General features: G+C 40.6%; 1 protein-coding gene across 2 annotated transcripts in view; it reads right to left on the bottom strand.

The window, feature by feature from the left end:
- The window catches only part of tln2b (talin 2b), a 128,226-nt gene that overhangs the window by 37,635 nt on the left and 65,777 nt on the right, over window positions 1–24,814 (bottom strand). For both annotated transcript variants that reach the window (XM_053685627.1, XM_053685626.1), the window contains 23 exons: window positions 23,733–23,860; window positions 23,465–23,528; window positions 23,075–23,179; window positions 20,693–20,848; window positions 19,902–20,003; window positions 19,728–19,804; window positions 18,735–18,918; window positions 18,514–18,627; window positions 16,737–16,845; window positions 14,952–15,160; window positions 14,757–14,855; window positions 14,456–14,623; window positions 13,368–13,662; window positions 10,863–11,029; window positions 8,760–8,888; window positions 6,374–6,487; window positions 6,089–6,202; window positions 5,757–5,891; window positions 4,876–5,004; window positions 4,499–4,601; window positions 3,255–3,463; window positions 2,515–2,634; window positions 973–1,170 (listed from right to left, as the gene is read on the bottom strand). In XM_053685627.1, the coding sequence (XP_053541602.1) occupies window positions 973–1,170; window positions 2,515–2,634; window positions 3,255–3,463; window positions 4,499–4,601; window positions 4,876–5,004; window positions 5,757–5,891; window positions 6,089–6,202; window positions 6,374–6,487; window positions 8,760–8,888; window positions 10,863–11,029; window positions 13,368–13,662; window positions 14,456–14,623; window positions 14,757–14,855; window positions 14,952–15,160; window positions 16,737–16,845; window positions 18,514–18,627; window positions 18,735–18,918; window positions 19,728–19,804; window positions 19,902–20,003; window positions 20,693–20,848; window positions 23,075–23,179; window positions 23,465–23,528; window positions 23,733–23,860 (3,228 nt within the window). The remainder of the gene's footprint in view (window positions 1–972; window positions 1,171–2,514; window positions 2,635–3,254; window positions 3,464–4,498; window positions 4,602–4,875; window positions 5,005–5,756; window positions 5,892–6,088; window positions 6,203–6,373; window positions 6,488–8,759; window positions 8,889–10,862; window positions 11,030–13,367; window positions 13,663–14,455; window positions 14,624–14,756; window positions 14,856–14,951; window positions 15,161–16,736; window positions 16,846–18,513; window positions 18,628–18,734; window positions 18,919–19,727; window positions 19,805–19,901; window positions 20,004–20,692; window positions 20,849–23,074; window positions 23,180–23,464; window positions 23,529–23,732; window positions 23,861–24,814) is intronic.

Genomic DNA, 24,814 nt, shown 5'->3' with positions numbered 1-24,814 from the left:
CAGGTTTTAAACGTGTAGGCCATTGATGTTTTTTTTAAATTGATGAATTCTGAGCGTCTTCAATGGTGCTATACTGAAACAAAACTGTCTACATTAAGCACTGCGTAGCAGCACAAGTTCATGTTTATTATTATTATTAGACTGTGCTGCCAGTCCTCTCCTCCCTCCCCATCCCTCACTCACTCTTATTGGGCATGTCATGCTCCATCACCCTTCTTCCCCAACCCATCTCTCCAAATTAATGAGCAAAATAAGCAGAACAAGAACATCATCAAGGGTTCATTGATGGAGTGTCTCCTGTGCTCCCGGGGATGATCGTGTGCCTAAATGAATTAAACGAGGAGGTCTAATTAAGAAATGAATCTAAAACATTTCACAGCTGCTTAATACCACTTTGAGCCTCAGTGAATCAATTTATTTGAAGATCTTCATGATCTATAATTTGTTTATGATAATAAGTTCGTTTTATTTATTTATTTATTTACATGAATGCCCGACACTTTCCTGACCCGTGTCTGGCACGAAAATGTAACAAAATTTGCTTGTACCATTATCGCAGGTTTGAAAGGTGGACTGTCTAGGACCTGGACCAAAATAAACAGAAGCAACTGCAGAAGATTAGGCAAAAGTGGACTCCCTGCTGTGGAAATTTTATTGTTAATAACGGTCCGGATTTTTGGTACATTTGCTTCAGAATTTACTTGAATGTAACTAGACATTATAAAAGTGTCAGAGTACACTTTTATATTATAAAATATGCCATTAATGTGTGTAATTTGTTATGAAGTTATGAATTATTTTCTAAAGATCACACACGAGTAACCACAGAGAATAAACCTGACAGTTACACTTGATGCCTTTTAAACTATGAAATCGTCTTTATAAGTTAATGTAGCATGAAAGCCAGCTGTTCTGTTTGCGGTCACTGGCTCGTTCCAGGCAGAAATGGGTCGTGCACTATTAGACTTGTACCTGAGTGTGTCCAGCCATCTCAATGCCGGCGTCCAGGAACTCGTCAAAGTCCTGACTGAATTTGCCAGAGGCCACAGCAAGCTGGCTGCTGGTGCCACGTGATGAGTGCACCACTTCTCCAGCAGAATGGTTCAGCTCAGCAGCTGTGTGGTTCAGGTCAGTTTGAGCCTCCTGGAATGACTTGGAGCATGGAGGCAACTGCACAGAGACACAGAGGCTGAAACAGTGCTGTGGTGAAGATATGTAACAGGAGACTCCTACTCCTACAACCCCCCCAAACATGTGTATAGTGTTCCCGTTAAACCAGGGCATTGATTTCCAGTACTTCCTTTTCCGATGGAAATGTATTATGTCTACCAATATACACAGTTGTGTGTTTTCGATCTGTGGACTTTACACAAATACAAGCTCAATGTCAAATAATCCTGCAGAGTGTACTTTACAAACTCCTGTGGGCTTGCTTTTATGAATGATTTTCATTTAATCATGTAGCCATATGCTGTACTTCCTGCTTCTTTCCTATGGGTTCTCCGGTTTTCCTCAAATTGCCCAACAACGTCAGTAGGTGGATTGTCCACACTAAATTGCTCCCTAGGTTCCGCCGAGTGGGAGAACCAGAACCAGTGGATGGGATACCAATCCATCGCAGAGCACCATGCGTGCACATACATTCACACACTCATTCACACTCCGGGCCAATTTACCATAACCAGTCTACCTACTGCCATGTTTTGGAAAGGGGGAGGTAAGAGAACACAGAGGAAACCCTGGAGCTGTGGGACGGCACTGTTACCTACTGTCCCCTGTACCACCCAAACAAATCGTGATGCTCTGTACTTTCTCCCCTATGAAATTCTGACAAATCGGTAGGCCTATATTGTAAAATATATTTGTACAAATATTAACATATTAAAACATCCATCCAACCATTTTTTTTCATTACTGCTTATCCTACACAGGGTTGCGAGGAGGCTGGAGCCTATCTCAGGGAACTCTGGGACCAAGGCAGGGGACACCCTGGACGTAGTGCCAACCCATCACAGGGCACAATCACACACACATTCATACACTACAAGCAATTTGGAAATGCCAATCAGCCTACAACACGTGTCTTTGGATAGGGGAAGGAAACAGGACTACCAAGAGGAAACCCCTGAAGCACAGGTGCAAGGCAAACATGCTAACCACTAAGCCACAACGCCCTAATACAACCCCCCCCTCCATTTTAAACATGTATTTATTAAAATATAAATACTTTGCCTATATCAATGTTATTGATATGATTTCCTGTTTCCAGCACAACCACAATAGAACAAATGATGCCACAAAATTTAAAGAAAATCCAAAGAAAATCAAACAACTGGTCAACAGATTCAATACTATATTGTCATACTCAAAGGGTTACATCAGTTCTTAAAACACCACCAGACATCAGTTCTTCAGAGTGTCTGACTTTTGCATGGGTTGGATTAGGCCAGTAAAGTGAGCTAATGAATTATCAGTGATAACAAATGTGTTTCAGATAAAACAATGAAGACTCACATTTTCCACCAGAAGTTTCTTGCTGGCTTCTCCAATGCTCCTCAGAGCCATGTCTACGTCTTTCTGTCCCGGCAAACAGTTCACACAGTTATTCAGAGAGTGAGACACAGCCTTTGCTACCTGAAACACACACACACACACACACACACACACACACACACACACACACACACACACACACACACACACACACACACACACACACACACACACACAGTTATTGTTCTGACAGTACACCATTGCATCCTAACAGCTCTATGCCCTAAGGGGAAGAATCTAAAATGCTAATCAGACCCAGAGCAGAGCAATTCATGTTTCTTAATTTATGCCACTGTCATATACATATGCCAAACAATATGTTTATCTCCCAAAGGTGCCACCGCAATTCAGGAGAAAATGTTGCAGCATTCCAGATATCAGGTCTCAGAGTGCAGAGTAGCTAATAGACAACAACTTGATTAACAGGGCATAATTGCACTGAAATAGGGCAGTGTGCTACTTTCCAAATACTACTGAGAAGTGAGAGAGAGTATAACCAAGAAAGAGAACAAGTCAGAAGTGAGAGTCAAATGGAGGCAGTGGAATGCAGGACATTTCCTCAAAAAAAACAAAAAAACCCCAAAATCTTTCCCTCCCTCACTTGACCTGTATAGGCAAGACATTATAGCAGAAATGCTTAAATAAAAACAAACAAATAAACACCAGGGCTGAAGCAGTGAAGACTGAGTATGATATTTGACCTGTGCTAGTCTCTGTTGGCTCTCTGCGTCTCCAGGGCACACCAGGGCCTGCTGGGCCTCGTGGATTAGCATGGTCGAGCCCTCCATTACATGACTGGCGGAATCCAACATGGCGGCTGCAGACTGCCTCTCCGCATTGCACGCAGCCACTCCACGTGCAGCCTGCGCCAGAGTTCGCAGAGCCTGGGCCGTCTCCCTTGCGGCCACACCTGAACACACGCGCATAAATTCCATCATTATACTTAATGTTCCCCAATTTCCTACCACTACCCCAGAACACTTAAGAGACTTCATTCATTGTAACAGTTTTGTTTTTCAACTGCTTACTGTGTACAGTATGAACTCATAAACATGCCCAAATATACCCAAACGAGAGCAGAAACCCAGCCCACTCAAGAGATTCTTTATTAATCCTAATTTGCTAATCAGCCTCCTATCAAACGCTTTTAGTGCTCACCACACTAGCCTCATTAAGGGACAGGTCGAAGTGGAACTGCTGTCCTTTCCTCATCCTACAAGACAGAAAAGGCTGACCATGAACACTGGCAAATCGCATCAAACTGCATTACTCAGGAAATAGCCCCGGATTGCTGATGCTATGTTAAATGTAGTCAAAATAAGATTAATGAGAAAGGGGAGCTGCACCTCAGGGCTACGGTGGCTCTGCAAACAGACTGGGACGAGCCAACACGCCCATGAAGAGGGTGAAAAAGCACACACGAGAGCACTAGTAGATGCTTCACAGCCAGCAATTTTGGCACTTGAACGTTAAACTGTCTTTTACACACTGATAGGATGCTAATGCAAAAAAAAAAAAAAAAAATGCTGTAAGTGTGTATTTAAATTACATAGGACAAAGGTTCAACATCTGTAAAGAAAATAATTCATGCTATGTTCAAGCAAATGACATTATGTCAGGTGCTTAATGTTGTGTTCTTGTCCCACTGCACCAAGACTGACTTGGAGACAGACTTGGAGACTCACTAGTTCATTTGTAACATTTGTGTTCTTAATCATCAGCAATACGAACAACATTTTGAGAAAACACAAACCCTTTCAGATGCTTGTGGATTATCTGAATAGAATGTGTACCTGCATAGGAATAATAACTTGTTTATTTTACATTCACAATGATCACCGACACCTCTGCATAAACTCTGCAACTTGCATGTGTTTTTTTAAAATATAATTTTAGTATTGATTTTTAGCAAACAAAAGGTTTCCAAACATATGGTCTGACATACCAGTGTAGTGTTGATTGCCCTGGGCAGCACAGGTGAGCAGCTGAGCCATGGAAGAGCCCACAGCCTTGGAGGTGCTCCCCAGGTCCTGAGCACATTTCTCCAGCTGCACAAATACAAAAAGTCACACATAGTCACTGCATGTAGCCTACACAGCTTCAGGCTAGGCTCCAAATGATTTACACACACACACACACACACACACACACACACACACACACACACACACACACAAACACATAGACTCAGACATGGACACAAACAGCCAGAGACTGACACAGGCACGCAGAGACGCATAAACAGATAGAGGAAGACAGACATAGAAAAAGAGAAGCAGACACAAAGATGGACATAAAACACACACACACACACAAACACACCGATTCGCCAGGTAGCGGTTTGAGTTGTCCATCAAATGCAGCCATCTTGGCATCCTGGAGTTCATTTTTCAAGGTCTGGACAGCACTGAGAGCTGAATCTATCTCCAGAGGCCCACATGCTTCATGAGCCTAAATCAGGAGAAACCTTCACAATGCAACTCTCACTACAATACAGAGTGCGACACAGCCTGTTAAAAGGCCATATTACAACATGAAATACCACAACAAAAAAGTCATTATCCTTTTATAACAATGGTTTCAAAACATCAAAATAACAAAATCACAATTAATTCCATTCAAGTGTAACTACACAAAGGCAATACAGATTTCTTATTCATCCAAATTAGCTGCTTTAGAACAATTTTTACATTTACACTGGGAGTTCTGTAGCATTTGGACGGTTTACAATGGCCAATATTTCCCCCAAGATTTAGTTGGGGCAGTTCTGCAGAGTCGGGTCTTATAGCATGATGTGCTTGGAAGAGGGCAACTATTCACAAGACACCACGTTCCTGTGCTATGTAAACCAAGTATGCTAAATTTCTTTTCTGTACTCCACTTCTCTGATACATATATTAAATTCTTAGCACACACATTCTGCCACAATGTCTGAATGCAGGTAATCATTGACATGATAACATTCTGCAAGCCAGAAAATAATAACGGTGACTTAATTAATGTCCGACGTTATTATAGGAAGCCGCGGCATGACAGTAATTAGCCTAGAACATCCACTGGCCTAAAACATGCTAGCTCAGGCAGCCCTTTCTAGTTTGGTTAATTAGTGTTCATTTGTTCCTAGTCAGATAGCAGAGCAACTTAAAATATCTTCCTTTGTGCTATCCCAGGTGAATGGATGTGAGGGATGTGAGAAAATAGACCTTCTGTGCAGCTGTCCTGAGCTCTGCCAGGCAGGTGGCCAGGTTCTTGGCGCATTGTCCCAGTTGCATAGCTGCTGCCTGGTCTGTTACAGTCGGGACGGCCGACTTTGCTGAAGTAACCATCTTACCGCCCGGCTTTGGGATGAAACAAGCCAAAACAAAAACTCTGAATCAATGCTTAAGATGTGTAAATGCTAAAGCAGCAAAGACAAGTTAATCTTTAGCATCTTTATGCTTGTTTAAGATAAAAAAAAATAAATAAAAAAATCCTGACAGAATAGAAAAGTGTAAACAGAATAGGTCAGTAATGAGTGCTGGGGTTTGAGCTGCACCTGTAAAAAACTCTGACTGGCGATGATAAGGGCCAGCTGGGCGCTCAGATCCTCCGGCTGGGCCTGGCTACTTCTCATGCCCTGCACCAGCTGAGGGATATGATCTGCTACGGCCTTCAGAAACACACACCACCACGCACATCAGAGAAAACATATTCCGCAAGTATCTCATCATTCAATGCAGCATTTCTAATCTTACAGAAGTAACCAATTAGTTAAAGTAATGAATGCTAATAATGAACACGCTGACAGTAATGAATTGAGCGAAATTCACAGCCACAATACCTTACAGCTGTGCACTAGCTGCTGCTGGGATGCAGTGTTCTTGTTGGAGGCAGCTGCATTCTGAGCAGCTGCGATGGTCTGGGTAGCTGCTGCTGCAGCCTGCTTGGCAGCAATCTAATCCAAATAAATAAAACATTACCCATTAATACTACAGCACAGCTGAAACAAAAGTAAACGCACACACAAGCTTGTAGATACAAGTGAATCTATTCGGTGTTACACATCTTCCTTCTGAACCAATTATATTTTACAGGTTCAGAGCCATAATCTGTTTCACACACACACACATACACATACACACACACACACACACACATACACCTCAGCTGCCCATCCTTTATTTTGTGACAAACACTGCATTTAACTTTCTTTTACTATGTGGATCCCTCTTTTGATTCGTATATTCAAACAGTCCTAAAATACACAGCGCTGCATGCGTGTGGAGGTAAATGAATACAGATATTCATGATGAGCTTTTTGAAGCCACAGCCAAATGCAGGAAGCAGGGATATTCCACATTCTGTAGGAAGACAGATGGAGGGCAAAAAGAGGCCATCAGAACAATGCCATATTTGTTGTCAATGAGAAGGCAAATTGGCAGATCCCTCTGGAGGAGAGAAGTCCCAGAAGAGATAGACATTCTTGCTGGAAATATCCAGTTAAATAACCTACTCAGACAGAAACACATGAGACTCGGGATTAGAGCAGTGTCAACAGGAGAGTTGAAAATACTGGGTAATGTTTTAAAGCTTCATAATGGCACTAATTTCATGTGTTGTTCAGTTTTATTTTTAGGTCATTTTCAGGAAAGGTGCCAACTATTCTAAAAGGCACTGTACACAGAGGTGCACTGTATACTTCAGGTGTGCACTGGAACACAAAAAACTGACAGAAGTGGGTGTTTTTTTTGGTTTCTTGAAGGTGGGAGAGGGTGGTCAGATATGAAGCTGGGACAAAGAAATGTCATGTTTGTTAACATGAGTGCATATACGATGCTTGCGAGAGACATATTTAATGCCTTATCATCATCACCAGTCACTGCATATCCTGGTCAGGGTCTATTTTAACAAATAGAACCGACCATGTTTGTCAGAAAATAATCATAGCGAGGTACAAATAAAAATAATGGGGGGGAGGGGGGAGGGGGGGGGGGGCTAGGAATGAGATTACAAAAACAGTCACATGCACCTTTAAATCGTAGCAGAATTTAACCACAAAAAAACCATAGTGTGTGTTTGTGGACAGGTCAGCTCCATGTTAACAGTGTAAATGATGGAGAATACATTATACCCTGCACTTTTACTGGCCAAGGAGACCACAGAGCAGCCCTTTTGTTTTTTGATTGGCTCAAAAGGCTGAGGTTTGTGAATTCACAGGTCAAAGTTCACTTATAAAGCCTTGTCTACATTAATCCGGATAGATCTGAAAACTGAATTTTCATTTTACAGTGTTCTCTGGCGTTCTCAAACGATTTCCAGAGACTGCTTGTCCACACTGAAACATCCCTGTAATACACGTGCTTAAAAACGTAAGAAGCTTCGGCTTCGTCATTTCCGTCAGGTGTTTGTTTAGGTTGTACAAAGTGATATTAATCTTTAACAATACTATTAAACTGGATACCAGGCACAACATCTGCAGTTCAACACTGTAAACTTGTTTGTTTGAGTTGAATGGGTCTCATGACTGCATCGCATGACATCGCAAAAACATCGTTTTTGAATATCTCCGTTTTCTCAGTCCACACTACAATGCGAAAACGGCGTTTTCAAATTAATCCACTTGGAAGAGTGTTTTCAAAAAGCTCGGTTTTTGCTGGACAGAAGGCCAAAACGTACAGAAAAAGACGCGTTTTCAAATGTACCCGGATTAATGTAGATGTAGTCAAAAGTCATTGCATAGCGAAAGTAAATACTGCTATTAATTCCACGTCCTTTCCCCTTAAGTGAACTGGGTTCTCCACCAAGTTGATTTTATTTGTGTTTAGTCTGACCACTGTTTAAGGTGAAAAAGCAGACAATTTTCATTTTTATTTTCAGTTGTCTCTTGCAAGGAGTCAAAATCATAAATGCTAAGGCTAAACCGAAGACATTGGCACCTCCGGTTTACGTAACAAGTTCCTAAAAAAATACTACTGATATACAGCAAGTTCAAAAGGATTCTCTACAGTTCTAATTATAGCTCTCTAATTCTCTATAGTTTCCATCTCAGGCTTTATTCCTCAACTTAATTAACCACCCTCATAACAGTAAGAAACTTCCTCAGTGTATAATGCTATCAGAAGGTCAAAAGAATTGCAGGCTAGTGGAAATATCTGCATTGTCAAAGTTAGTGAGAGAAAGAGTGAACACTGAGAGAAGGTGACAGCCGTGTAACATGTCTCTCTCACCTCTAGTCTGTTGAGCAGTTTCTTTTTAATGGCGTTCTGAGCTGCCGCGTTGGTGGCCACTCGCAGACCCTCTGCAGCTTCTCTCAGCCTCTGCTGCTGCTCCTCGTTCTCTGGGTGAGCTGCAGCCCCCTGAGGTAGTTCAAACATATCGGTCAAACATTCTGTTGGAGTACACAGTGTCCTGGGAGTGCATTAACGTCCACTGAAAGAACACCGTCATTAAATGATCGTGTTAGACATTTAGTTAGAAATTGTTCTGAAATGAAAATTTGAGCAAATATTAATACAGCCTCTCACCATCTCCCTACAGTGTCCCTTCCAAAGCCACAAAACATATGCCTAGGCTGGAATGCCTAAAAGGTAGTTCAAGAAGGAAACTGATAGGAATCATGACCGACAAGTAGAGGCACCTTTTCGTACTGATAGTTTGTTGTGCACATCATTTGTTTATGTTCCACTGAGCATATACAGTGCAGTGAAAAAGTATTTCCTGATTTTGTGCATCTCTCATAAGAAATAGTTTCAGATCTTCAAATAAAATACAACATAAAACAAAGGCAACCTGAGTAAACACACAACACAGTATCCAACACTTATCACCAATGTGAAAAACTAATTACCCCCTTAAACTTAAAATCTGGTTGAGCCACCTTTAGCAGCAATAACTACATCCAAATGCTTCCTGGAGATCAGTCTTTCAATTATTTCTAGGACTAGGACTTACTCCTATGCTTTGGATCATTGTCTTGCTGCATAATCCAGTTGTGTTTGAGTTTCACCTTACAGACTGAAGACTGGACATGCTCCTTTAGGATTTTCTTGTAGAGAGCAGACTTCATGTTTCCCTCAATTATTGCAAGTTGCCCAGGCCCTGAAGCAGCAAAGCATCCCCACACCATCACACTTCCACCACCATGCTTGACCGGACGTATGATGATCTTTTTGTGGAATTCTGTGTTTTGTTTATGCCAGATGTAACGGGACCACTGTCGTCCAAACAGTTCCACTTTCGACTCATCAATCCACACAACATTCTCCCAAAAGATTTGAGGATCATCAAGGTGTGTTTTGGCAAAATTCAGTATGTATTTTGGCCTGAGAAAACCTGAACATGGTGAGAGTGACATTTTCTACCATATATAGTTTAGAAATCTGCAGGCTTCCCTTAACTAAAATGTGGTTCTCTTTTGCACGTACCTCAGCAGTAAAGGTATTTTAAAATCACTTTTCCAAAAGTGAAAAAGGCTGCATTTAATGATTTCATTCCGACTGAGTCACAAAAGCACTGCAGATATTTTGAAAGTGGGTGTCTAATAACTGAACTGATTAGACAAATGTCCATTTTTTTTATAGCATTTGTGGGGAAAGCACATATATCTAGCACGTTTTACTTATAATTAGGCAGTCTGACTTTTTACCATAATATTTGATAAACTGATATTGTTAACAAATGTTCTGACTTAACATCACTCACTCCATCTTTAGGTAAAAGCACGATTTCATTATTTTTATTCAAATGGAAAAACACGCAATATTGTGACAACAGTTAAATATAGAATTTGGTGGCTGAAGCAGAAACGGAAAACTATAATAATGTTTTAAAACCAGGCCATTTCTGTGTAACTATCCCACAAACAATGTCACTTCTATTGAAAGTAAAATAGCATCTCTCTCTCTCCCCCACTCCCTTCCTCCCTCCCTCCTAATGGGACTTCAATTCAATGCAAAGTCACCAGCATATTTCATGGTTACCTAGGAAACTGCATGCCAGAAGCTGACATCTTGAAGATAAGTGTCAGAGATCAAAGGTAATGATAAGATTCTGAAAGTTTATATATTAATACCTTTCTGCATGCTTTTTTTATTAACAAGGTGAGAGCAGCACAGAATTTCATGTAACCCTCGTCAGATAAATTGATAAACTGATCAATTATTGAACAAGGACAGAATTCAAATGGGACTTTGTGACTTATGGGAATACAGGAAGTGTGTAATCCTCCATTCATCATCACATCCTCTGCTAATCTGGAATAAAATGCCAAATATGAGAATTGATTAAAAGACTGTTAATTATGCATTGTTTGTGATATATCAAAGTTTCACCTTTGCAGCTTCCACCATTCTAGCTGTAGCATCGGCCAGCAGTTTGGCTGCCGCCAGCAGCTTCTTGGAGTTATCCACATCCACCTCGGCTTCAGCATCCGAACGCATGGCATTCACCAGGTCTGACGTGGCCTGGGCCAACACACGAGCCTGCCTCACCATCTCTCCTTTAAGTGAACATACACACACATTCAATAATATATACAGTTGATGGTATACTTCCTTGTTTCTCATGCCATAATTGCCCACACATTTCATCTTCCTTCCACTGCCAACATTTCTGAAAATGAAGAGGAAAACCACAAGCCTTAGTTCTCATTCCTTTGATCTGTAGGAATGTGATTTTGTTGAAGCGGTGCCCTACGGTGCATCAAAGCTGTAGGAGCAATGCTTAATAAAAGCTGGCAGGTGACCTCATGTACACTATCGATTCAGGAACATTTGGCACTGCAACCACTTGTCACCTATAGATGCTGTAGACACCTACATAGATCCAGAAATAAAAATCAGATACTGCAATCAAAGGAAGGATGTATGTATGTGTGGTGTGCGTGTGTGTGACTGTGAGAGTGTGAGAGAGCGGGAGGGCGGTAACGTTCTAGTGTAGGGAACCTCAGCAAACCTGGATGTATGCTGTTATAAGTGTGAAAATACAGTACCAAAGCCAGGGTTTTCAAATTTGCTAGAGATCTAGGATTTTGTCTGTCTTTTATAAAAAAAAAAAAAAAAAAAAAAAGTGTTAGTATTTAGCTTTATTTTCTACTGCAGCATCCAGAGAAGGTACAAACTAAGAATTTCATTGTATACTGAAAGCTCTTGAAAGTTATTATGCTATTTGTAATGTCTGAAATCTAATGACCGTGGCTTCAGTATAAAAAAAAATGGCTTCAATAAAATAGCCAAAATATTATTGTACACATTTAGATAATGAGTCGTATTTAAATAGTTGGATTATGTCGGAGAAATTAATTATTTAAAAAAAAAAAAAAAAAGTTAAATACATGTGAAATAAATGATTTGAGAAACACTGCTGTAAATGCTAAACCTTCTAATTTATCCGACTGCTCAGCTGGTTGGATGCAGTTTAACAGTGATTGTTTTACTGGAATACCAGTGACCAGACCTCAAGTTTGAATTGAGGATTCATGCCATGTGTTTTCTCTTAACGTTTCAAAGCAAGCTCACTTGATTGAGTCCAGATCTGGAGCTGTGTAGTGGTTTCACATTACATGACCAACAACCCCACAAGTATGAAGTGGGCTGGATGTTGCTCAGCTTTATGCCTTATGGCCATACCATAATAAATAGCTCAAAGTCAGAACACAGCTTCACAGCAAAGCATGTCCTAAGGTCAGGTAATAAAAACCATAGCTTAAAAACCTCCAGCATGTTACAGAAATGAAAAATTCAAAGCACACCAAGAAAGTCAATAGCACTGAAGAATTGAACAAAACTAGATAAGGCTTAACGATCGATTAGATGTATCTACTTCGGCCTCATTCATATTCATTGGTAGATATTTATATCACCATGTATGAGAGAGACATGAGAATGCCTCTAATGCACAAACTGCATTATTTCTGAACACCACCAGAAAGCTCTGGAGCTTGTTTTCATATCCAAATGGTTGTGCAATAAAATAAACTTAGATAAACATGCATCTTATAAACTTACATGAATCATGAAATGTGTCTTTTTGTACATTATGAGAAAAGGGGTTCAAAGGAAAATACCTGAAAATGACTAGGGTCTCTATGGGAAATGTGTAAGTGATGTATTCCTTTGTGATGCAAAGCTGAGGATGGAAAAGCTAAAACAATATTTATCCTTTTAAACCACAACACAGATACGCTTTGCTTGGAAGGCCCGAATAAATTATTTCATTGACCCACAGTGTATTATTGTATCACAGTACACAATGAAATTTCCTCTTTTAAATAAACCCTTCTAGTCATGAAATTTATTTTCTGACGGTAATTCAGACCATCTGTCTGAATGTGCTTCAGAAAGCCACTGGCCTTCTACCCTAACATGACAATACATGGCATACTGTGAAAAGGAAACTGAATCATATTCTTTATACTATAAAATGTTGGCATTATTTGAAAACAAAACAAAACAACCCCCCCCCCCCCCCCCCCCCCCACACACACACACACAGGTGTGGCATGACTCTTGAAAATTGCCATAATGACTATGTAGCAAATTTTTTACAAACAACCAGGAGAAAATCAGAGTAAACTGTATTCTGGAATATTTTCAAATACAAAAGCTAAATTGGTGTTAAAAATGACCTGAAGCATCTTCCAAATCAACTGAGTTAATACTTGTTCACATGTTGAGGTGTTATATGGCTATAAACATCATCCTCTACAAACAGATATTTCAAAAGCTGCCATATTGTAATGCTTATCATTACATCCTGTATAATTAACACTACTTTGATTCCCTTATTATAAATATGATTATTGTGATACTGTAAATATCAGGGTCTCAGTGTCTCACCTGCATCTCCCATAGAGGTGAAGATACTCTCAGTGACGGTCATGATAGTATCAGTGGCCTGGTCATAGCGGCCAATTGGTTCACCACAGCTGGCGTAGTGGCGCACGTGCTGAAGCAAGTCGCTAAGCGCCAGGCTGACTGTGCCCGCCGCACCATTCACCTGCCGAAGCAGCTCAGCCTCGTCAGAGGCAGCATGGCATGATTTAACACACAACTCCACTGAGCGCTCCACCAGCCTGCCTGCTTCCACCAGCTGCTCCTGGCACACGGGTGAGCTGATGGTGGGGCTCACCACCTCGAGTAAATACAGAAAATACAGCATTAATGTCATTTTGCTGCTGTTAGATAGGGCTGATGGATCAATGACAATAGATCATTTTAATTCACCAAGCTGTTACTATAATTATTCAGTGCACACTGAGCTTGATCTGGCGGTTCTAACAAGGAAATGTCTAGGTCAATCGTGCATGTGCAGTATGTTTGAGGTTGCATGCATGATATCCACACCCATGTATCCATCCACCTGTCCTTCCATCCACCCAACAATCCATGTGTCTGTCTGTCCATCCATCCATCCACTCAACCAGACGCCCATATGTACTTGTTAGACATTACAGAAAGAGATTCAGTGCAGTCATTCTCTCCAGCGGAGGCATAACACAATATTAATTGTAAGGGTGCCAATAATTTTGAAACCCATGTATTGTAGGGGGAAAAAAAATGCACCACTTAATAACAATGAAATAAAACAATACAATGTCAATGTTTTGCTGTGTGCAATGGCATTATTGTATATCTTTGCTTATTTTTTTGATAAGCTCAGCTATGCATACATCCATCTATCTATCTATCTATCCGTCTGTTCATCTCTGTACCTATCCATCTACATAGCAACCATCTATCCATCAATCATCTTATCCATCATCCCCTGTATATGCACATCCATTCATCATTCATGAACCAATCCGTCATTCATCTGTGAACCCATGTATCCACCCACCCACTTATCCACCCAACGATCCTGACTGATCACAGTGGCCTGGGTCTCTCCCACCATGAAAACAAACAGCTGTAGTGTGGTACCTTACCTTAGTACAGGCCACTAGCTGTGAGGTGGAGAGGGCGCACTGTGTGGCTGCAGTTATCACGCGGTTCTGCAGTGCCGTGTCCTCAGCTACCTGTGCCACATTCTTCGCTTTCAGCACCAGCAGTGCAGCAGCGTTGGCCACCGCTTTAGCCAGGTTCATCATGATGTCCTGTAACATCAGAATAAAACGAGATGGAGAGAGATCAGAACAATGCAGCAATAGTGTTTGACTTTCTAAGACTGTACGTCCTAATTTGTATGCATGAACACTGAACGCAACCACCAACCGCATACACACACACCTGGAATCTCTCGTCGGTCTCTCCCTCTCCAATGTGGCGCAGCAGGTCCCCGCTAGCCTGTCCGATGCTACCTGCTGCTGTTAGCACCGTCTGCCTAGGCTAAAACATTCACAGCAGTATTACAAATCTGCGTCTGGACTCTAACAGAAGACTGTCTAGCTGTGAGTGTGTGTGTGTACACGCGTGTTGGTGTACCTCTCCAGACGCCGGCTCCACAGCCCTGAGCAGGTCACATACTGCCACTGTTAGAGTCCTTGCTGCACCCAGCAGCCTCTGCCCACTGCCCACCTCATCCTCCATGAGAGCCGCCAGCAGCTTCACGCCCTTCGACATCTCCGTCAGGTTGGAAGAGATGGTGGTGATGGCGCAACCTACAGCTGTGTAGTCAGTGTCTGTAGGGTCACCTTTAGAGAGAGACAAGGACAGAAAGCAGTATAATTTTTAGATTCATATTACAGAAAAGACCTTCAGGGTCATTTTAATCTGGAAGTATCAAGGTTAAACTGGAGAAAGAAAATATTTTTTGATGTGAAGGTCATTTTAGTCCACAGAACTATGGAACATACATTGCTTAAACAGTTCATAATTCTTAAAGGATTTACGCCAACTTAATCTCCATCCAGTCCATCTGTAGTGCATGGTGTGCCATTTCCACAGACAGACAGACAGTGGTGTCAAATTAAAGGATTAAAACAAAACAGTGGCTCTTATGCTGTGGGGGAATTTTGTTGGCATGGTTTGTCCACTTGTCCCTTAGTCAGTGCAAATCATTACATAGTTTTCTGTCTGATCATCTTTATTCTACAATGCAACATTTTCATGATGACTCCACCCCCACCCACAGGACACAAGCACTCACTGAATAGTTTGATGGTATGAAAATAATACGAATCCTATGCTATGGCTTTCAGTCATCAGTTATGGGAGGTTCTGGACCGACATGTTAGACAGCACGCATTAAAACAGTAATTGAGGGAATACCTGGAGCAATGCAGTAAATACAATTCTGGTTACTTTCTGATATACATGCATGATCAGACCCACATAATTACAAAATGGTACTACCCCCAATTTCCTCCCTCTGAAAAGTAGTACCATCTCTGAATTGTATTGCATTATTTTACAAATAGCTTTATACTGTTTTGCATAAATGTGCATTAACTACTCGGACAACTTCCCTTAGACTTCCATGATATGTGTCTTTTGAGTAAACCGATTTTCTGAACGCAGGAAAATGTGTTGAATGTTTTGTCTATAGTAATCCTACATAGACCATGCACAGAGTGGATAGAGATTAGTTTGAAAAACCACTGGAGTATTCCCTCATTGTAGTGGTTTATGAATTTTCTCAAATAGGTGTATAGTTACTGTGTAAGGATATTGTGAACACGACCAAAACACACAAAAATACATAGAGAATTACTGCTCCACTTTCTCAAACACACATTTCTAACAAGCATTTTCAGAACAGAGAGAAACATATGAGGATTTGCTAAAAAAAAATAAAAATTAAATTAAATTAAAATGTTGAAGTTTCTGATAGCTGACAGGCAGATCTTTGGCCTATCAAACAGATGGCATAGAGAGATTAACTCCAGCAGAAATCTGGCTTGTGCCCACATGGCCAGCCTCCAAAAGCCAGGATCATGCCAAACAGATCAGCTTCAGGACACTGCACTCAATATTCCTTCATCAACAGAAATACTCATTAGTGCAAATGAAGAGTGGCTGTTTCCTGACTGTGTCGTCCTTGATGTTGACTGGAAGAAGGCATGTGTTAATATTCAAGCTGCAAGTTCCATACCACCAGCATTTTTCTGCATCCCAAAAAACTGATTTTCGATTAATCCGGGGCCAGTAAGAAACACGATCTATCTGTTGGTACCAGATTTTAAAAGCATCTGACTACAGAAACAAACAGGGGAAATGAGAGAAACAAGAAAGACAGACCAGCTGCTATGGTCCCTTGTGCAAATTTACCTGCAGTAAGATTGACAACAGACGCTGTTCCAGCAGTGATGGCGTCTACTTGCGAATGGATTTCGTGCTTGGATTCATCCACTTTATTCTGAACCCACACCCTGGATGCCTTTTAGAAAGGAGTGAGACATGATGAGCAGCAATCAACATCAGATGGATTATTGTTTACACTAGACTTTCATAGTTTTCATTGGCCATACGCCACACTACAGATTAGCCATTATCACTGCAGTGTTATCAGTATGACTTATCATTTTAGATAAAATAAACAGTCCATGGCTTCCACGTTCACATTTATAACAGTGTCAGAGGGAGGCGAGTCTGCTCTGCCTCAGGATTACTGAGTCAGGAAACTCGGTCAGATACAAAACTGCTATGCAATAAATTTAGTATGAGTCACAAAGAGAGACTGAAAAACACGAGGGCTGCCAAATTCCTTCGAAAACTTCATTTGCATGTTAACTACTTCAAATTCGAATGCATTTAAATATTAATGCACCCAGAATTTTAGACCTCCACAGACAGAGTGAACTTTATACGAATGCACCATGGATTTGAATCAGATAAACTAAGCAAGGTAAAACATTATGAGGGCATGTCATAAGAAGCTGTTATGTTTAACCCAATGTGCTCGAAATGTATTACTTGTTCATCTTAAAGAATATTTATTAAATTCTATGAATTATTCAGTAACTACAGAGAAACTAATAGGAATGATTGAGTCATCAGAGGGAGAAATGTTAGTCTGGGTACACCCAGGAATAGTGGAAGTTTAAAGAGTTTAAAGGGTAAGAATATATTTTTATTTATTAACTTAAAATAATGTTTACTTATTACTAACACTTAATTAGATATTTGATAAATAATTAGAAAGTAAGTACAACAATAATGAGATCATGAACATAATGAGGTACACAATAATTGGCGTGTATATATTATTTTTACAGAGCACTTATTCTAGATCAAGCAACACAAGGGACATTTAGTTTTGAAATGTCTCAAGCTGGTTTAATTCCACATTGTTAGACAGACCCCAAATAGCTTCCTATTCTCTCAAACGCTCATTATATAGGGCAGGTGTCTTCATCTTATCCACAAAGAACTGGTGTGGCTCCAGATTTTTCCAACTAAGCAGTAGTCACACCTGATTAAAACATGGTTAATTGAGTTAATGGAGCTTGCTGTTCAAATAATACTTGAACAGTTGGAATGGAAAACTGTAGCCACACCGGTCCTTTGCAGATAAGATAGGAGACCCATAAGAGTACTTATGGGTCCATAAGAGTACTTACTTAAATTTAATAATCAAGAATACAACAATAATAAAAAATAAATAAATACTGTACAAAAGAATGTGCATTAATTAATTATTATCATTATTATTATTACTACTACTACTACTAGTAGAGCACTTTAATATGAAGCAACACAAAAGGGTCATTTATCGAAAAGGTTTTGAAAATCTCTGCAAGTTGACCTTCTTGCCTTTTTGAAGATAAAATATGTAAACATTATGAAAATCAAATCTATTTTTGAACAGTGAAATTCATTGCGACAGCCCTACTACACGAAAACGTTCACATACTGTCACCGTGTACCATGCGGAATTAAAGATCTGTATTTTGCTATGCAATTCTCTATAGGAACAAAGCTGAGTGGAATTTATTTCACATTTATCAAATACATTTACATTGAAATCTATTCATGTGTGTTTACTAGTAACTTCCAGTTATCAGTGAGTATGGTAAGGTAGGGATGAGTGTCGGGGTATGCTCACCCTGTCCTGTCCCAATGGTGGCAGGTTGTCCACCTCACCGAGGTCCGCCTGAGCCTGCTGTACCGCCTGCATGCTGCTGTTTATGGTGCCCATAAGCGCTTGCTGGGCCAGGCTCTGATGACGCACACACGGTACAAGAGACAGGGTTATGCACACGCCCTGCTATTTGACAGTCAAATCAAATGAGGGAATGTGGAGCTATACAGGTATGAGAATCTCACCAGTGGGGGCATGTGCCCTCTGTGCATCTGCCCCATAGTGATCTGCTGCTGCGGCGCAGGCATAGTGCCCATGTTAATAGAGTCCGGCCCGCCGACGGAGCCCGAGCGCATGATACCGGGCAGTGCCACTGATCCGTGTTCCACTCTACCCACGCGGTTAAACTGCTGCTGCAGGATAGTAGACCTGCATACATGAAAGCACGCATTATGATACCAAACATGCGCATTTTAATGTACAGGTCATAAAGACCGCAACTCATTTTTAGCGACACAAAAACAAGGAGTGGCACTGTGCCAACAATTATACATAGACATTAAAAGCAATAGAGATTTAATGTGCAGTTGAGCAGTCTCTCCTGTTGTAAACAGGCACTCCAGGTTCTATTGCTTAATTACAGCTCATTGTGAGAGGCCTCAGTTTTTGGATTCGAACATGAACAGACATGGCTGCACTGGCGTCTAACGTGGGACACTATGAGGCAGTCACGCTGCATGCCGTGTCCCGTAACAACCAAGAAAAGAGCAAGCCCATCTGTAGATCTGATTCTGTCAGTGCCTGAGCCCAGAATGGATAAAAAGCATGCTGCAGGGAGAGACAGAGAAGCACACACACACACACACACACACACACAGTCTCTCTGTGTGTCTTTTCATCTCTCTCTGCTTCAAGGAACTGGATCTCTTAATTGAAGTCATCCTGATGATTTTGCAGTTTGAGGGAAATAATAATAAAGCCATGTCGCTGTGGGCTACATCCTTCTCAAGGTCAAGGTAGAATAAAAGAAAAAGCATCCCACTCGTGTGTGATTAGACATGGCTGTGTGCCAGTCTGTCGGTTTCTACACCACCACCGGGCGCTGTCTACTTTCAAATAACCGTACACCTTAACATGATCGACACATAGTTGATTTACGTTATTACATTTAAGCCATTACAAGCAAGTCAGTATTAAGGCAAATCAAATGCTTATTGTAGTATTAAAAGAATGCGTACTTCTTCGGTGAAACCGATTCTTCCAGCATGGTGGACTCTTCATCCCCGTCCAAACCAAAGCGGTCCTTGCTCTGTTTCTGTGAACCCCCACATCAGCATGAGTCACGCATGTAACTGGATGTAGTTTACTGTACATTGTCTGAGAAACACGAGGGAAAAGCTTAGTGCACTTACCTTTTTAAGGATGATGTCTATGTATCCTGCAATAAGTTGGGAGATTTGCTCTCCTTCTGTAGTCTGAACAGAATAGTAGCTCTCTTGGTATTCACCAAAGTCCTGCAGTAAGCACACACGTTAACTCTGACTAATAAATCCAAGATAAAAGACCAGGTAGCGCATCCTAAACATTTATAGCACATCTTATAAAAGATGCCTATAATGGGTATGGGAGGATTTAGCATATAAAGCAATGATAATTCTTGTGCTTATTTCTCTAGCAGGTATGTTTTATTAAGTAGTACAATCCTAATATATAGTATATCCTAATATAATCCTGTATACTTGGTGCACATTGAATGTCAGACAGTATAAGTGTTTGCGTGCTAACAATATGTGCACTTGTGTTCTTTTTTTAGATGCTTTAAAAGAGACACTTGAAGGCCAGAGTATCGGGACCTTCCCGTGCTCCCTGTAAACTGACCTTCAGCTCAAAGCGATCATTGTTTGAGGCTCATTTTCAGTGAACTGGAAACCTTGGCCAATGTGCAACAATGCATTCAATTTAAATGTGCTGCCAAATGTGCCTTGACAATTTACACTGACTACTACTATTACAAATGCAAACATCCTTTGTGTGAAGTCTTATCAGTAGAAGTACTACAGATAAGGAGAACCTGCATAAGTAGTATGCTGCAGTTACAGTAGGAAATATCCAAACCACACAAGGAGGACGTGTGAATTTAAAGTAAGACAAAGCACAGAAGCAGTGCTTGTAAGACAAGCAAGAGCAGTGTAGACTTGCATACCAATGTGAAACTCTTGGGGGATGCTGCCCATCTCTTCACTGTGGTTAAGGGCCACTCCTGCACTACGTCTTTGGTCCTCTCGTCCACCCGCATCACAGACTCTTTGGTTATTCCCAGCAACCGTGGGACAAGCTTATTCTTACTCTTCATCTTCTCCTGTTGGAGAACAAATGACATCATTTTAGCATCGTGTCTTAAGACAATTTAAGTAAAGAAGAATATACAGTAAGCGATAACTAAATAGACACCAAAACCCTGTTATTCTCTAACTCAGACACTTTTTGCAGTAAGATAGTTTTTAACATTTAGAGCTGGACAAATCAGTAGACCCAGCAACCTTTTTTAAAACTAAACATTTTTTGGATTCCCCCCACATTTTGTCCCCAACCTGTCATTTCCGACCCACCACCCAGCTCACCCCTATCATACAACAGCCAATAACCAGGGATTTTTTCCAACTGCTGTGTCACAAGGCAGCGTAAAACACAACTGGAGGGATGCACCATCTACAGTCTTCCGCATACATAAGCTCACAGAAGCCTAAGATTGTCTAGTGTCTATGGCTGCGTCCGAAATCACATACTTATCTACTATATCATAGGCAAAAAGCAGTACGACAGAGGGTAGTATGTCCGAATTCTCACTATGCGAGAAACAGTAAGTGAGAAATACCCGGATGGCGTACAGGCTCATAAAAAATTAAAATAAAAATCACGGAAGACAGCATCGGCTCTTTCTAAATATTAGACCTTGGCTAAATAGGACTTGTTTAACAATACCCGAATAAATCGTTAACTTGTTTAAGATTTTTGTGTTTATGACGGCGTCGAAGGTCACATGACAATGCTAACATGGCGGATGTAGTATGTCCGGGATTGTATTTGTATTACACAAACCTACTGATTATTACGTACTGTTACTGTTTAGTATGTACTGCGTCAAATTCAGTACGTACCGTCCCCCTCAATTAAGTTTCCAGCAACCAAAACATGGGACTGAGCAACACATTGGAGCTTACACTTGTCTGGTGAGCTAGCTAATGAATTTCAAATTAGTACAGATTTCTTCTCCAGTGACCAGCAGGCAGCTAACTATTCCGCTGGGCCTCCTGCCATTTACCATGCCCTGGGCATCCCATCTGCAATGCAGTGGGAACTTCACACTCGTATACACACACACACACACACACGATAAAGCCTGGACACGTCAGAGTGCAGACCTGAATGTCATTCAAGGGCCAGTAATATGCAGGGGATTGTCAAAAATACCTCTCTCAACATGTGTCCTCAGGCGATTATTTAACTTCAGGGTCAAAAATAAACACTGATAAAAGTCTTTGATACAGAATGGATGAAATATATATAGTTATGAGACCGTAATAAACAAAACAATGCACCTCACATTCAAGGGCATGATTAAAAAAAAAAAAAAAAAAAAAATTTCTTGAAGATGAATACAGATTTATAAAAATATCCACATTGTCTCATTGTCTTCAGCAGACAAGGGCACAGGGTGTTTTGGCATGACTGGCATTTTATGTTTTATTTCATTTGACCAATTAAAGTCTCTTTAGATTTAGCCATATTGCGGTCTTTTATTGCTGTCTACTTTAAGTATTTTTCTGATGTCTGTTAGTGTGATCGACTCAGGGCCACTAAAAGCAACACTTCAGCTGCAGTTGGATTTCTTTCTGCATAAATAAATAAATACATGCATTTTCAGCACAAGTATAATGAGTCTGCAGAAAGCCCTTTCATAGCAATTTATATATGGCCCTGGGCTGTGCAGTAGACCACTAATGACCTGAAATCTTTCCCTCACTGAGACTTTGATAAACCTTATTCTGACAACGGCAACAGATTTAACGGCAACGTTTAAGAGATAATAGCGCACATCACCTATTGAATGCTGTGAAGATGTGTGAATAATTGCAACCCTAATTTTGGCTTCGTTCCCACTCTACATAACGGGCTTGCTAACTCTAAGCTTTTCCTACAAAAGTTTTTGCTATATTTTGTTATGAAATTGCATTCCTCTCCTACTTTGAAAACTCATTATGCAGCACTTGTTGGTTATTGTGTTTAAAAGTGATTTTGTACAAAATGGAGAGGTTCCTAACCTTGTGAAAGTATTCTCAAATGTGTGTGTGTGTGTGTGTGTGTGTGTGTGTGTGTGTGTGTGTGTGTGTGTGTGTGTGTGTGTGTGTGTGTGTGTGTGTGCTTTTGCTGGCTCTTGCCACTAGTTTCTTCCTGAGAGCACTGAGAGGATTAAACACACTCTGCCTGTAAAACCCTCAGTGGCCCATCACCTCTCTGCCCACACACAGACACACCATGTATACATCTTATCTAGTACATATACTGCAATTTCATCATGTCTTACTTTCACTAGGAAGAAGGACACTCCGTATGTTCTCAGGGACCTGGCCAGCTTCACATATTTCACCTTCGCCTCGATTTCCGTCATCTCACCGCAGCTTTTGTGTTCCTACAAAAGTGAAGAAGTGAGCAGTAAATAAGTGTGCACTACAGATCCACACATTCAGCTCAGCATGCTTTTCTCACGCATCATGAACTGAACGCTCATTAGACTGAAAATCTTTTAATCAGGCATTAATTTGCTTAATTTTAATTATTCTGTGGTTCTCATAGCTCGCTCGGCTCATAAGCGAACGCTTCATTAACGTTTAGTACTGAACAAGTGAAAAGGTTCCAAACACCACTGTGTTTTATGAGTGCGATAACCTTGGTGTTGTGTAAAAAAAGCACAAACCTGAAAGATCCTCTTCTCAGCTCCTCTCTGCTTAATATACTCCTTGGGCAGGAACTCCTTCAGGCTGCAAATAAGTCAATATGGCACATATTTACACCCTGACAGCACTTTCTGTTCAGAACACATGTGGTGATCTCTGTCAAGGGTGTCCAGCATGCTCTTGTACTAACCCTTAAGCTTTACAGCCTTACTTAGAACTGATAAAGTGTATTCATGTGGGTTTAACAGCTGCAGTAGCAGCCTGGTTCACACACACACAGAGGCTTACTCTAGGAATCCAGGCTTGTGTTTGTGCTCCACATGGGGACCGAACTGGATCTGTGCTTGGATTCCACCAAACTCGCACGCCTTATCGAAGGACACTGGGTGGGAGCCATTTAAGATGTCATCTCTGGCCTGGAACACAACAATATGAGTCAGGCTACAATGTGTGCACCTGAACAAACAAGCAGAATATGTTCAAAAGTGTTAGAGCCAAAGGGCAAGTTATGCTTTGAATGATTTGCCCATTCACGGTCTAGCATATATTTTGTTCTAGCTAATGAACAGGAATAACTATTGAGACATCTGTGTGCATTTAAAGTACCAGCAATGGTTTCAGTAGACAGATAGCAGGATGCTACAGCCGTTCACAATTTCAGAATGTCCAAACATGACTTCACAGCTCTGCGACAGCGCGTGGCATTTAAAAGGCTTTGCGAGCTAATGAATGATTGTGGGCAGCTGAATCAGAGGAAAGCAGTATCCTCTGGCTTCAGTACAGAGCTAATGCTATCACATTTGTTACTTGGGTGTATATATTAGGTCTGCCACAGCATTAATTCTCTATTCCACTATTTAAATATTATTCCGATTTTGTATGTTTGTTTATCTGACAGCAAAGCAATCTCCATTCTATAAATATGCATTTCCTAAAATGAACCAATACATGTCAAATTCATTTGACAAAAGCATCGTTTATTATTATTTACCAGTCATTTATGTCATAGTTTATTTCACATATATTTTATGTATCAATTATGCATCCAGTTTGTGCTCAAATTCTAAAAATGAACCAGTATTACATTCCTAGTAAGCGCTTATTGGAGTCACTCCCACTTATCCTTAAACAAGAGTGTAAGCATTAAAGTTTATAGGCTCATCAACATGTAATGGATTCATTCATTCATTCATTTCATTTATTCGTTCATTCACTCATCTTTAGTGCTTTATGCACATCAGTATCACGATGGTTCTGGATTCTCTCCCAAAAAAAAAAAACTGTAATTGAGATTAGAAATAAACCAAATGCATGATAATTAAAACTAGTTCTAGGAATAAATGCTTAAAATTAGTAAAATTATCTGTCAA

The sequence above is a fragment of the Ictalurus punctatus genome, chromosome 14 (assembly GCF_001660625.3).
Source record: "Ictalurus punctatus breed USDA103 chromosome 14, Coco_2.0, whole genome shotgun sequence".
Classification (NCBI taxonomy): domain Eukaryota; kingdom Metazoa; phylum Chordata; class Actinopteri; order Siluriformes; family Ictaluridae; genus Ictalurus; species Ictalurus punctatus.
Note: the sequence above shows the minus strand (reverse complement) of the source record. Positions and strands in the feature narration are given on the sequence as shown.